Raw genomic sequence first — 14,346 nt, 5'->3', positions numbered from 1 at the left:
GTGAACTTAAACAATGAAAACAAAATCCAAACCCCAATCCTAAGTAATGTAATTGAATAAATAAATACAAATAGTCAGTTCCACAGACTAACTCATGGTGATAGAGTTTCTCCCCTTCTTTTTTGACTTAGTTCTCTTGATTTAGTTGAGCATCCACTTAAGCATCAGGAGCAGAAGAGCACTTGCCTTTTCTTTTCCATGCTCTTCGGCTGTTTTGGTGCTTCACTGTTTTAACCACTGTCTTTGCTGTAAGAGAAACAGTGGCAGCACAATTGCTCTTATGGATCCTCCCCAGTGCACTTCCATACATGTTCTTTGCCCTTTTCCTTTCTCCTTCATCTACTATATCTCTTTTGATAAAGAATGGCCAGAAGTGCATGTAGCATGTAGCAGACTGGGACTGCTGCTGATGTACCTAATAGGATTATAAGACTTTCAGCATTAATCTTTATCTTGCTCCTCAGGCAGACTAACCCTCTACTTAGATTTTTGCCTCCTGTTGCAGAATCAGCTGACTCTTCAGTGATTTCTTTACAGCTGCAGCTTTGTCCTTTTTCAAGGCCATTATAATCGATGGAGACTTCCAGCATGGAGCACTGCAAGTTGTTAGGCTGTTGTGGCTATTTGTTTAGTGTAGCAAGGGAACTTTTCCTTTTTCACTGATGAATATCACAATTTCCTTGACTTTTCTTATACCCTGAAGGTTTGTGTCTGTTTTATCCCAGACTTCAGAGACAGATCTCTGTATCTTCTATATAACACCACTACGTGAAGTTGAAGAATGTCTGCTTCTGCTTTTTGCATAGAAGATAAAGAGCTAAGGCTTCCCAGGGTACACAGCTCATTCAAAAGAGGCATGAAAGATGGAAATGGGTGGAGAAGATAGGCTGACTCTGTATTTGTAGCCTGGTTTCCTAAGGAAGTGAGGCTTAAACAGTCTATTTTTTACCTGCTTCTAACTTGGATCCGTAAAGCAATTTCAGCCAAACTAGAGGTCAGAGAGGTCTCACATACCAAGTTTTTTTTTATATCATTTATAAAAATCACCTCACAGAATCATAATATTTCCCAACTTGGAAGGGTCCCACAAAGATCACGGAGTCCAACTGCTGGCTCCACACAAGGCTACCTAAAATCCAAATCCTGCGGCTGAAAGTGTTGTCCAAATGCTTCTTAAACTCTGGCAATCTGGGGCCAGGCCCACTGCCCTGGCAGCCCGTTCCATGCTCACCACCCTTGGTGCAGACCCTTTCCATAACCCACAGCTGCTCCTCCCCTGACAGCTCCATGCCGTTCCCTCGGGCCCTGTTGCAGAGCTGCCTGTGAGGAGCTGTAGCTGCCATGAGGCCTCCCCTCAGCCTCCTCTTCTTTAGTCCAAACACACCAATTGCTGGACAAGAGAGCAGCTCACAGCAGTATCTGCCAGGAGTTAAAAGCTGCTGTGCTAACTCTGCAGGTAGGCCGCAGATTTTGCCTTGCGACCTGGCGTGCAGCAGCCAGGCAGTCAGTCTAGGCCAGAGAGGCACTGGTACAGGCTGTCCAGTGATGTGGTGGATGGCCCATCCCTGGATACTTTCAAAACCAGGCTGGATCAGGCTCTGAGCACCCTCATCTAGCTGTGGATGTCCCTGTTCATTGCAGGGATGTTGGTCTAGATGGCCTTTAAAGGTTCCTTCCAACTCTAAGGATTCTATGGAGTGGAGAAGGAAGGAGCACAGGAGATCTGGGATGTGGGAGAAGACACTGAAAGAAGAACAGAGTAAGAAGCTGTTTGCTCTGCAGTCATTTCCAGTCACTACAAGAAAGGAAGGACTAAGGTGGGACGTTAAAAAACCATCAGTTGGTAGGAGCAACATTTTTCAGGCACTGGAAGGGGAAGGTAAGAATATTACTTCAGTTTGGTCAGCAAGGGTGACCTGTGTGCATGAGCAAGGAAGAGTTTTTAACACTGGCTCATTTGGGTGGGGGGGTGAGGATCAGCACTCCTCATTTACTAGCTGCACAAGGAAGACTTAGACAAGAAATGACTTGGTGGTTTGGGCAGAGAGACCAAGAGTCAAACTTGTTCTTGTGTTTACTATAGAGAAGGAACAATTTGGCAGTGGTTTGAGTATGAGGATGGAAGAAAATAACTACATTGCATGGGAAACATGGATGACGGGGAAGAGAGAAGTATTGTTTTCAGCTGTGGGATTGAGCTGTGTTAGATCAGTTGTACTCCAGCCTGATCCAAAGCCCAGTGAAGCCAGTAACCTCAAGAGATGCTGGAAGAAGCCCGTGGGCAGGTGTTTGTCTCCATAACTCCGAGTGCAGTTTAAAGAAATGCCTTTTATCTTCAGTTTGTATGGCGTACACAGAGAGCCTCCAAGCCACGCAGTAAGCTACAGCAATGGCAGGCTGGGATCCAACATTCCTTAAAATAGCTTTCAGTCTGGTAAACCATAACAGTTATAAATGTCCATATATGCACACAGCATGCTACAAAGCAAATCAGTAAAACTCTCAATCTCCAATTTAGGCAGAGCGCATCATCTCATTAACAGTCCTTTGCATATGCAAAAGCATTGCACAGTTTCCTTCCCTTGCAGGAGCTGTTTCCAGTGCTTATGGCTGCAATTGGTCTGAGTGGTCCTGTAAACTGTTTGCATCTTCACCATCCAGTTACTGTCTGCTACCAGCACAAACTGAGGAAATGAATATCAATCATTCAGTGATTATTTGCAGGAAATAAAAGCACGAGAGAGCAGCCTGCCTGGGCTGAGAAGGAAGGATAGAAATGTGGTACTCTTTATAAGTAGAACCGAAAATATGATTCATGTGTTTGGCTGTTTTATGAAATATTGTGAAGCTCTTTTCCTTTTGTGAGCACTAATTCTTTGGCTTAGCTTCTGCTGCTGTTGTACTCAAAGGGAATATTTGTTACTAGCTTCAGTGAGAACAGGATCAAGCCATTGTCTGTGTGTTTTTCCTTGCCTTAACTGGTGTTGCTGTTTGTTAAGATATTTCAAGGGTGAACAATGCGTTTGATTTCCCAGAATCTTTCTGAGCACTCATAGCTAATCCCTGCATCCAGCAGAGCCCCTGTGGGTGTGAAATAGACTCTGAGCTGGCTGTTTCCAGCCGAGCTTTTTGAAGCCTCTGTAAAATACTGACTCTCCTCATTTACTAGCTGCTTTTCTGAAGTCTGCTTTGTGCTTTGGGTTTTGCTAAGCTATGCTACAGTAAGCATGGTGAATAGTGGGCAGATTGTCTTCGGTCACTGCTCTGGAAATCAAGATGTATGCTGGCTCACTTAATTTCTTCACGAATACCTTCTTGAGCTACGGGAAGTACAATGGTGCACCATATCCCAGAGTGTTAATTTTTAATGTCTTATGCATTTAATGGACTCGACTGTAATTATGAGTCCCACGGCACAACAAATGCTACTGGCAGAGTGAAAAAGACCACTGCAGGTCCATGTGGTCCACAATTAGGAATGGAAGCATTGATCATTTCCACTCCCAAGAGCAGCAGAATGGGATGTATGAATTTAAAACAAAAGCTCCAATGGAAAGAAAGGTATATGCAAGGCAATAAGCATTCTCCTGCAGTCTATTAAATTCAGACTTTGCAGCATCATCCTGCTGCATTAAATAAAACTGAAACCTGGGCAGGGCAAAGTGGTTTTGACAAGCCTATGCCTATGTCCAGAATAATCAAAGTGAATAAGCAGCCAGGCAGCAATGCAGACAGGAGTTAGTATAGAAATTTCTCACTGTTGTTCTTTTTTTCTCTATATGGTGTTATTTTTAAGTTAAGAATCCTTATTTCTTTCTTACACAAAACCTCGATGCTGACAGCACCCTTTTCAGACTTAGAGCTGGAAGGAAATTGTCTGAAACAGAGGAGGTCTGGCATTTTTAGGGCAGATCCCATTGGCGTATCTGGTTGGGCAAATTCTTTCTTGTGTGATGAGCCCAAGTGGACTTCACAGAGCAGCACTGGACTCTTCCTTTAGCAGATTTAATATAAGATAAGGCTGCAGCATTCGAACCCTCAGATTTGAACCCTCGGATGCTGCTTTGCCTTCTGTCAGCTTGTCAGAGTTTTGAATGGAGGTGGAAGGGATTTGAGATAAATGATTCTCATTTTGTCCTGCCTCTGAAAACCATACTCATATATCCCTGGTGTTACACTGGATTATTTTGAAATCAGGTATTTCATTTCCTTTTTAAGGCGTAGTCATCTTTTGTTGTATAACTCATAATGTACAGCTATGGAAACCATTCTGAAAGGAAAGACAAACTGAATACCTGAATTACACGGATGGCAATGATTTCTCTGAATGCAATGGTACAAAATCAGTGCTGTACTATACTTGGTGCACTCAAGCTTAAATCAGATCCTAACAATTTTGCTTGTGCAAGAAACAGATATAACAAGTCAAAAATATTAGTACTTCTCTGTGACAGGAAATTAAATTGATTTGTTTGTTGTTTTTTTTTTCCAGGCTTATATTTGGCACTCTTTACCCAGCATATTATTCTTACAAAGCCGTGAAATCAAAGGACATCAAAGAATATGTGAGTAATGAGATTTATGGCTGTGCTGCAGGATTTGTTTTCTAAAATTGCTCCTCACCAGGTTATAAAGGTGTCACCTGTATTCTCACACAGCATGGCAAGGGGATGTCTGCCCTGAAGGTGGACTGGCTGATTGCTAGGCACAAGTCTCAGATAAGACAACTGAGGTTCCTGCTTCTGACTCCCCTGCAGAGCCAGCGTGCCCTTTGACAAATGCATGCTATTCCTCTGGTTCTGTGAGCTATATACAACAGACTTAAAAGGTGTTTGGCACCCAGAGCTTTGCATGCTTTCCTTTGTTTCTGAAGAGCAGCCTAAATCAAAGCCTTTTCAAAAAGCCTTGAAGCTTTAGCTGCTCATTCTAAACAAGGATCAGAAGAGGCAACTTGAAGCGCCTGCAACTGAATCCGCAGAGACACTGATAGAAACATCATTCCTTGTGGAGAGACCTATTTACAGACAGGTCTGGCAACTGGTTGTGCTGTTTTGTCCTTTTAATGACAAATACCTTCATGGACCCAGTTTCTAAACAGAGATGGGCCCATTGGTGAAAGTGAAATGTGGGAGAATTGAAACCACTTGGACGCTGTTGGGGTCCTGTAGGATTTATAGTGCCCCGCACAACGTAAGCTCTGTTAAGTTTGCTGAACCCAGCTCAGCCTCCTGATCTTGGCTCTTCAATCCTCTCAGCATCTCAAGGATAACAAGGCTGTTTTCTCCTCTGGGTTGCAGCCTTGATGGCTATCCTATTATGTCCTTTGAGCAAGCTCAAACTGGGTCTCACAGCGGCTGCTTAGATTTTTTCCTTTTTATCATCTCCATTAGATAATGTGGATATTTTGAGAAAATGGTTACGGAACACATCAGGTGTTGCCTTTCAGCCCTTGCACTGCTGTGCTGATTCTCAAGGTTTGTGTACCCCTTGGTTAGAGGTGCTAGGATGGATAGTAGCAGCCCCATCAGTGTCTACCACTGATAAATTATAGTACTGTCGGGTTTTTTCTGGATATTTTTTTAGTTGATTCTTAATTCCTATTAGAAATCTTCAATTCCTATTAGAAATCTTCAATTCCTATTAGAAATCTTCAATTCCTATTAGAAATCTTCAATTCCTATTAGAAATTCAGTTGCAAAAGAGGGACTCATCAGATGTGGGGTCATGACCCAAACGTGGAAACAGCTGGTCAAAGACCTGTTCTGCACTTAACATTGTTTTTCAGTGTATCCCACCAGTTGTAGACATATGGTAGTTAGGGGTTTAATTACCAAAAAAATAAAAATAAAGATGTTTACACTGACACAGCACAACCCTTCACGTACTGATCTAAAATTATATCACCATAGTTTATTTTTGTTCTTCTCAGTAATAGTCATTTTGATAAATGTTTTTTTAGGCTGATCGAGGCCCATCCCCACCAGATCTTAGTTTGTGTTTAAAGGTTTTGCTGGCAGTAGTGTCTAACTGACAGAACTGTGCTAGCAGTGAGGCTCTGAGCGAGCTGCAGTTATGTAAAAACTCTGGCAGAAGCTGCTTTGGAAAGGCAGTCCTCCCATGCCTTTAGCAGTGGCACTTTACACTAAATATAAAAACAAATCTAAGTGCTGGGGGAGCACAGCTGGGCGCCTGGTGCTCAGGGGGATAATTTCAGTACTTGTGGGCAGATGGAGGAGCACTACAGGCTCTGTCCCCACTTCACTGGGGAGAGGATGGAGCAAGGCATTTCAGAGCTGGTGAGTCTCAGCCTTATTGGCACCTCCACCGTCCTTCCCCACTGCAGCACCAGGTGTGGATGTCTTGTGCTCTCTTGTGCTGCCTTCTTTGTGGCCTTCCCTCATTCTATTGCAGCTCTAATTAACACCTCCAACTCATCTATCTATACCTATGCCATGCTTTTTAATTTGGAGATGCAGATTCCTAAAGCTTTTTGAGCTTTCAGTTTTACAGTTTGTCATTGGGAAAAAAAAAAAAAAGTGTTGAGAGAGAGCAAAAAGTTTCCTTCTCACTTCCAGTGCTTGGAAATTATTCCTCATTGCTTGATAAATGTTACTGGAGGTGCTGGTGGCAAGTGGCAGGTAATGGTATTTCTCTTCAGTGCAAGAAGAGCCAATACCACATATATCAGAATGGCTTAGCTGTGCCTTTTAAATACATTTATTGATCACTGTCACAAACCCACAGATTCTTGGACTGCTTGAGACAGTTTCCCTGACCAAGTCCCAGTTCCCTGTGGAACTTCTCCCATGTCTGTCACTGTCACCTCAAAGGAGATAATCCATAAATCACCCACCAGTCCATAAATCCAACCCCACAATGCATTTACCATAGATGAGCACGGTGACAGCACAGCACATGCTTTTGCCACCAGTGTGAAGTAAAATGCTCTCACCTCAGCCCTCAGAAGGGAATGTGAGCTAGTTCACTTGCCCTTGCCCCTGCAGTGGGCTCAGGGGGTGTATGTGGGCAGGCATGTTGCTCATCTGATGCATGCTAACTCAGCTCAGTTCCTGAGCCCTGGGTTACTGCACATTGCAGTGACCTATCTGCCTATCTGTCTCTTCCTGAATAGTTTCCCCTGCCTGTATGTTTATGTAAGTACATTTTGTCTTAATTGCAATTCTGTCACGCCCGAGTATTAACCTTGTCTACCAAGATGAGCCAAATGAAATTTTTAATACCCTGTGATAAGGCTGTGGCCCTTTCCTGGCCAGTAGAGCTTCCCGCATGGGAATGGCAAATCAAGCTGTCCTCCTTGTCCCTACATCAATTCTAGATCCTTCCTTCCTTGAGGGTTTGTGTGGAAATCTGCTGTGTGCTATGTACTGAGGTGGGGGGGAGTCCCGGCATCTTCAAGCTGTTACTGATTGTTCAAAACGTAAGTGGGGAAAGCCTTTTTTCTATGAGAGTCTCTGCACACATACCTGTATGAGATTATTTGAGCTCTTGGGGGGGAAAATGCCTGTTACTGAAAGTCACTGCTTTCTTTTACCAGGTCAAATGGATGATGTACTGGATAATATTTGCGCTCTTCACGACAGCAGAGACGTTCACGGATATCTTTCTTTGTTGGTGAGCATCAGTTGAGAACAGAACGTTGAACTGAAATGGAAATAAAATCAAAATGTCTGTAAGGGAAATAACAGGGCCCAAGTGTGCACTCTCTTGAATACAGGATTAGCACCTTCAGGTGCATAGGGATGTTTCGTGTGGAGGAGCCACGCTTCCTTTCTCTATGCTGTTATAAGGAAAGGAAGAGAGTCGAACTGTTCAATGGTATCTCAGTAAGAAACCACCACAGGAGTCTCTGTCCCCTGCCTGTAAGAAATAGGGCTCTGTCAGATGCATATCTATCAGATGCATGTCTGATAGCTGATTTCTATGCCTACAGAGGTTGTCACGTAAAAATGGTATCTTTAGCTACAGGCACAATTCTAGACTTAGATAGTTGTGTCCTGTCTAACTACACCAACTCTGTGGATCAGGCAGAAAAAGACCTGCAGCAAAGGACTTGGTTTCTAGCTTGCTGCCTGGGTCATGTTTCTTCAGACATCTTGCCTATTTCTTCCTGGGTGGAATGGAGTTACAATTTGATGGAGGACAGTGACAGTCTAAACTGTGGAAGGCTCACTGGTGCAAGTGGAAGGATTCCTGGCAAGCTGTCAGGGCTTGAGTGCATGAATGCCTAATCATCAGATTCAATTATTTAAATTGGGATGCTCAAATTTGAAAATACTTGATTTCTTGCCCGTTTTATTACGGCTTCTTCTTAAGTAGTGAATACCAGTGAATTCGATAGACTTGAGACTGAAGATTTAACTATAGAGCATGACCCTCACCTCTTAACATTCCATGCCTCTAGTGGGTCCTCCAGACAAAGGGAGTCGGGTTATTTGTCAGCATGTCAGATCTTTTGAAGAGGAGATAAAAGACATTATTGTCTCTTTATCTAATTTGCATGCAGATCTACCTTCACTGTCCTCATCTGGAGGGATTTCCTTGTTGTTTTCTTTTGAGGATGTGCTATTTGGATTTCCCTGTAGGAATAGCACACGGCTTGTCATTTCCACAGAGCCTATGAAATCAAGTATGCTGCAGAGAGCCTCACTGAGGTGGAAGATCAATTTGCCAGATCCATGCTCACGGTATCTCAGGGTACAGACCATCTCAGGGACCCTAAATGCTGTACAGCCCAACTGGCTTGGTGATGGCCAAGGGGGGAGTCAGAAGGGGTAAAAGTGCAGGAACTTGTAAGCTGGGACAAGGGCTATTTAAGAAGAAAGAAAAAGTAAAAAAAAAAGATAAAAAGAATAAAAATGCCCAAGTGATTCATGGCAGTTTCTCACCACCAGCTCAATGAGTCTCCAAGTAACCTCCTGCAATTTAATTGCTGAGCGTTATGAATATATTATGAATATATATAATATGAAACATTTCTTTGGTCAAGTGGGTCAGCAGAGAAAAGAAGCAGAAAAGCACTTGATTCAGTGTAAGAACTGCTCAGGAACAACTAAAATGTTGGTATGTTAATAACAGTATTTTCATCCTATGTCCAAAATGGCATCCTGCCAGCTATTTTGAAGGAAATTAACTCTATTCCAGCTGAAACCAGGGCAGAAAGGCAAAGAAAAGCAAAGAGATGAAAAATGCTTAAGTATATTGATGATATACTGACTTGTTGGCTTGCTGTTCACTCATAAGGACAGTAAATGCAATTAAGGCAGCATTTGTGCTCATTCCGTGCAGACAGCTCCTCTTATCACACAACAAAGTCTTTTCCAGACTGTTAAATAACAGCTCTGATTCTTGAATAAAGATTTACACGTGCCTAGTTACGATATGTGTGAAGGTAAGTTAATGTCTGTGGATTCTTTGGTAAACAGAAGCCTTAAACTGAGCCAGCCAGTGTGCTGAGCATCTCTGATCAAGAGCAGTCACCAAAGTGGGAGTAGCCATTAATAGCTCTTTTTCTTCTAGGTTTCCATTCTACTATGAACTCAAAATAGCTTTTGTAGCTTGGCTGCTATCTCCATACACTAAAGGCTCCAGCCTCTTGTACAGGAAATTTGTTCACCCAACTCTATCTTCAAAAGAAAAGGTAAATCACAGGTGCCTGGGTGGAACAGATCTACTCTGTGTTTGCTCTGGTCTTCATACCACTCATTTTTGTTGAAGGACTGGGATTTACTTATTTTCTTCCTTTGTCAATTGATCATCTCTTTTTGGTTGATGTGTTTTTGTTTTTTAGTGGTGGTTGTTTTTCTAAATACTGGCATCTGTTCAGCTCACTCATGTATATTAGCTCATGTTTGTGCACTTGAGAAGCTGGGAGGGAGGGGGATAATAATACCTCCAGAGCTGTTTTGCACGTACTAGCTGAATATAGCTGGAGTGCTGTGTTATAGCTGGATGTAATGATTAGAGAAACATGGTCTGACAGCTCCTTAACTTCGTACCCAGCTCTGTGCAGCAATGAGACAAATAGTCCAACCTGTCTGAAAGGGACGTAACAAGCGCTTGCCTGACTGGGAGAGGTGCAGAATGTTGAAGACATGTAAAGTGTTGAGGTCTCAGGCTAAGAAATGTCCTGCAGAAGTTTATGATGTTAATTTCAGAGGAGACATTACAGCTTGAATTGCTTGCCTGCTTGAGAGACTACCATGGCTGTGAATGGGACATTGTCAGGCAGATCCATCTGGCTTGTATGAATGCATGGGCTAAGAATAGCTATCAGTCACATATCAACATACAAGCTACTAAGAAGTGAATAACTGTTTCCCACGTTGCCAGCCATGGCAGTGAAGGATCTCTGTTTAAGCCACAGGCAGTGCATGAACAATTGTCTCTCAGTCCTGTCCAAGGGGAACAGTGAGGATCAGTTCCCTTTTTGTTTCCTGGGAAATTCTCTTTATGCTTCTCACAAGTAGTGCTCATGCATTTTGGGTTACCACCTCTCATCTGGAATGAGAACAGGAACCACTAAGAACCCAACAGCTTCTTACAGTCTCCAGCTCCTACTAACCCAGTATATCCAGTAGCTAATTGCTGAAAGTTGTTGTCATCCATTATCATCTAAGTCCCTGTGTCCTGGGGGAAGAGAGCACAAGGACAGGAACTTTCCCTGCATATTGTGCAACATTAAAATCCAGAAGCTCTAGACCTGTAAGTTCCATGGACATTTTGGAGATGGACACTGCAGTGATATGCACAGATACCTCAGATACTTTTGAGAAGACCAGTACTGGACCCAGGACAGTAGGCTGCAGCTGACCAGCATCATACTGCTATTTCTTTTTCATTATGCAGCAATCCAGTTTGTCTTTGGAGTCCATAGATTGCCAGTGGCTTCTGACACATTCTTTCCAGGTAGATGTGTCTATCTGGCTTCCAGCACCTAGCACCTATCATGGTGGTTACTCTGTGCAAGTATGTTCCAAATTTGGATCTCAGTCTTCCATTCATGGAATAAAGAGATCCCAAAAGCTGAAATGGAAATTACTGCTCCCCTGCAAATCTTCCCTATTTGCAAATGTTGACGTGAACTTCTCCACAGGCAGGGAGGGGGAAAAGGAGCACGTCTACTTCCACAAAGTTTGCCAAGTTTGAGGCTGGGAATGCTGGACTTATCACTCTTGTGTGTTTGGTTTTTTTTGTTTGTTTTATTGTCTGCTGTGACAGGAGATCGATGACTGCCTCGTCCAGGCGAAAGACCGGAGCTACGATGCCCTCGTGCACTTTGGGAAGCGGGGCCTGAACGTCGCGGCCACAGCAGCTGTCATGGCAGCTTCCAAGGTAAAGGTGGGGGTCAGGATGGTGATATTAGCATCTCATCCACATCCATTGCCACCTACAGCCACGGTGTGGAGGGGGAGACATAGCAGGGGTAGGGATTCTCTCACTGGTCTTCATCATGTCTCCCAGTTTGCTTCCCATTCACCAGCCACAGATGTGCCTCTTGGGATGAAGACAGTAAATGTGGTGCTTAGTGAACCTGTATGAGGTTGTAAATGCAGCATGAAAACTAAGGTCTGCTTCAGATCTCTTTATTTTCCATGCCATTCAGTACCCAGGTGACAACATTAGCAGTGCTGTTCATCGCAGCCTGCACTCTTTATTTTCCCTGTCAAAGTGAGGGCATGAATGATGCTAACACAAACACAGCACCCTATCTAGGAAGTAGTTTTTTGTCAGTACCTTGCTGGTGAAATGAAAGGCCTGGCTTGTTATCTGTTGTGCTGCATTCTTGAGAAGTCTAGAGACCTCTAGTCCAGATACTAACAGAAAGTACCTGTGACTAGAAGTTCAGGAAGGCTGAAAATTTGTCTGACAGATTTACGCATAACATACCTGGTGTGTAATTCTCTGGGGACGTGCTTATGTGAGAGTGAATGGGAAGTGACATTAGTTGCTTTTGGGGAATGAGTAGATGCTGGAGGAGGGTCTTATCTGAGGATGTGTGTCCTGTACTCTGTTTCTGGCTAAGAGCCAGGACCAGAAAATAGCTGTTATCAAGCTCTTGCACCTTTCATGCTAAGAAATAGATAACTGGATATTGTGGTTCTGCTCTCTGGGCAATGGATTACCACGGCTTAGGATAGATGTGCATAGCAACAATACTCTTGTGGAGCAAGACTTGTCTAAAAAATGCAGCTTTCATTCAGCCAAATACAGTGGTTCTTGCAGAAGTGTAACGGAAGCATATGAGCAAGATGGGTGTTGGCATTAGGAAAAACGCATGAATGGGAGTTGAAGGAAATTGTTTTCCTCTGCCAAAAGCTTTTCATATGACCCTGGGCACATCATTTAGCATATCCTGGCCTTATCTCCTGTAAAAATGAATAATTCATCCTTGGGAGGCCAAATATGGTATAGGCTATTAAGCATGTGGAATTGAAGATGTTATATAAGTGTGAGCCCCTGAGATATGTCATATACACACAGAGTGACAAGGATACGCAAAAGCTGTTCCAAAAAAAGGCCAAAAATTACCTTCTGTTCCACTGCCAAGCGTTGGACAGACTATGGCTGTCAGCCCAGCTCAGTTCTACTGGTACATTGCTCTTAAGATTCTCACTGCCTTGAAATACAGCTCTAGTGGCAGCAGGAAACCAGGCAGAATGGAGAAGACCCTCCAGAGTACAAGGAAAGTACTGCTTTGTTTTAGATAATGAAGCTTCACTTTCATTGCTGGAAGAAACCAACATATGCTGTGACTTCTGTGGTATTGCTGAATGGCACATCTGCCAGTCTGACTTGAGAGTAAACAGTTAAAATATTGCTTCCTGTGCTGGACCAAGAGAGTCTTTCCTGCACGTTTCTCTGGGGATAGGAAAGTGTTCTGTTAATAGGATTGAGAGGTAGTCGTCGGATTGATTGATTTATACAATAATGCAAGAAACATTCATTCCTTTCATTCAACCTTGAGATGTAAATTACAGCATTCTTGGGGAAAAATGTGATTCCTGACTTCTTCACCACTTCAGCATGTGGTCCCTAGCAAGTTGCTTGCTTCTGTGCTCCTCAGGGTGCAGTTTCAGCAGGCAGAGTAAGGTGATCTAACAGCCCTCCTTTTCCAAAATGGGGGTGCTGCTCCCACTCCCATTGGGTTTCTCTGCACCAGCTGTTTGGGGTCTCTTTGCATTAGCTCTAATCCATTTTAATGCTAATTCATAAGGAGAAAGAAAAGAAGTACCATTTTTCTTATCAGGAGTCCACAAATGTGTCCCATGAGTGCTGGAGCCAACACAAGGGGAGGAACAGAACTGCATCACGAGGAGTTTGGGTGGAGGAGATAAAAACAAGATCTTCCCTTCCTGGTTGTGGGCAGGAGATAGTTCAGCTGTGCTGCTCATGGAACCGCACCCTTAATACCTTTACACTCTTCATGGTATGGTAGTTAGGAGTGGTTGAAGCAGTTTCGTCCCTGCCCTTCTCAGCCTGAAATTTTGGGCAGGGGAGAGTTGAGTGGTTGTGACTGTGATTTTCAGCCTGATGTGTTCCAGTATAGGAGGGCTGAGCTGCGGTGCCTCCAGTATTCAGGATGTGAGGTGCAGTGGCTCAGGTGTGGACATGTTCCTATTTAGCCATCCCTGCTGCAGAGGGAATGGTTTCCAAGAGCTGAAATGGTGACAGCTTCTGTTGTCCTGGTTTTCAGCCGCTGTTAAATGTATGTCAGCACCCTTACTGGCACACTTGAGAAGGAGGTATAACAGAGGCAGATTATCCTGTATGAGTGAAGTTTAAGTGATTATTTATCTAGAAAACACTTTGAGCTGACAGATGCCAAACCAAACTGCAGTGCTGTCCTCAGAGGAAAGTTTCCAGAGAAGAGAAAAGAGAATAGTAGTTCTAAGCCTTATCCTGACTTTCCCTATGCCAGAGTTTAAGGGTATCCAGCTTGCCTGAGATAAGTGTTGAGTGTAGATTGGAAAGTGAGCTCTGAAGAGGCTCATTGGGTTTCAGCCTTTACCAGGTCTGTTAAAACTAACCTACAGAGATGACTGTCTATTCAGAGCTATTGAGCACCTGCAGGTGCCCTGGAAAATGGGGCCTTTACCAGCAAATGGGAGGATTGCTCTTCTTTTCTTCTTCTCTTGGTTTAAAAGATGAGGAAAACATGATTTCCTATTAAGAAATAGACCCTCAGATGTTGCTGTGGGAACCTTCTGCTGGCAAATACACAGCGAGATGCTGGGTTAAAAGTAAGTGTGCTCCATCTAGACTTGTTTTTCAGTAAATTAGCTTCAATCTAAAGGCTCCTCTACTTGGAGATATGTCTCCCACTGT

General features: G+C 43.4%; 1 protein-coding gene across 10 annotated transcripts in view; it reads left to right on the top strand.

Annotated features, from left to right (window-relative positions):
• Positions 1-14,346, top strand: part of REEP1 (receptor accessory protein 1) — a 60,335-nt gene that overhangs the window by 19,186 nt on the left and 26,803 nt on the right. For all 10 annotated transcript variants that reach the window (XM_085223674.1, XM_085223676.1, XM_085223678.1 and 7 more), the window contains exons 2-5: positions 4,493-4,565; positions 7,556-7,632; positions 9,538-9,658; positions 11,239-11,352. In XM_085223674.1, coding sequence (XP_085079800.1) covers positions 4,493-4,565; positions 7,556-7,632; positions 9,538-9,658; positions 11,239-11,352 — 385 coding nt within the window. The remainder of the gene's footprint in view (positions 1-4,492; positions 4,566-7,555; positions 7,633-9,537; positions 9,659-11,238; positions 11,353-14,346) is intronic.

Source organism: Meleagris gallopavo, chromosome 4 (assembly GCF_905368555.1).
Source record: "Meleagris gallopavo chromosome 4, MGAL_WU_HG_1.1, whole genome shotgun sequence".
NCBI lineage: Eukaryota > Metazoa > Chordata > Aves > Galliformes > Phasianidae > Meleagris > Meleagris gallopavo.
Note: the sequence above shows the minus strand (reverse complement) of the source record. Positions and strands in the feature narration are given on the sequence as shown.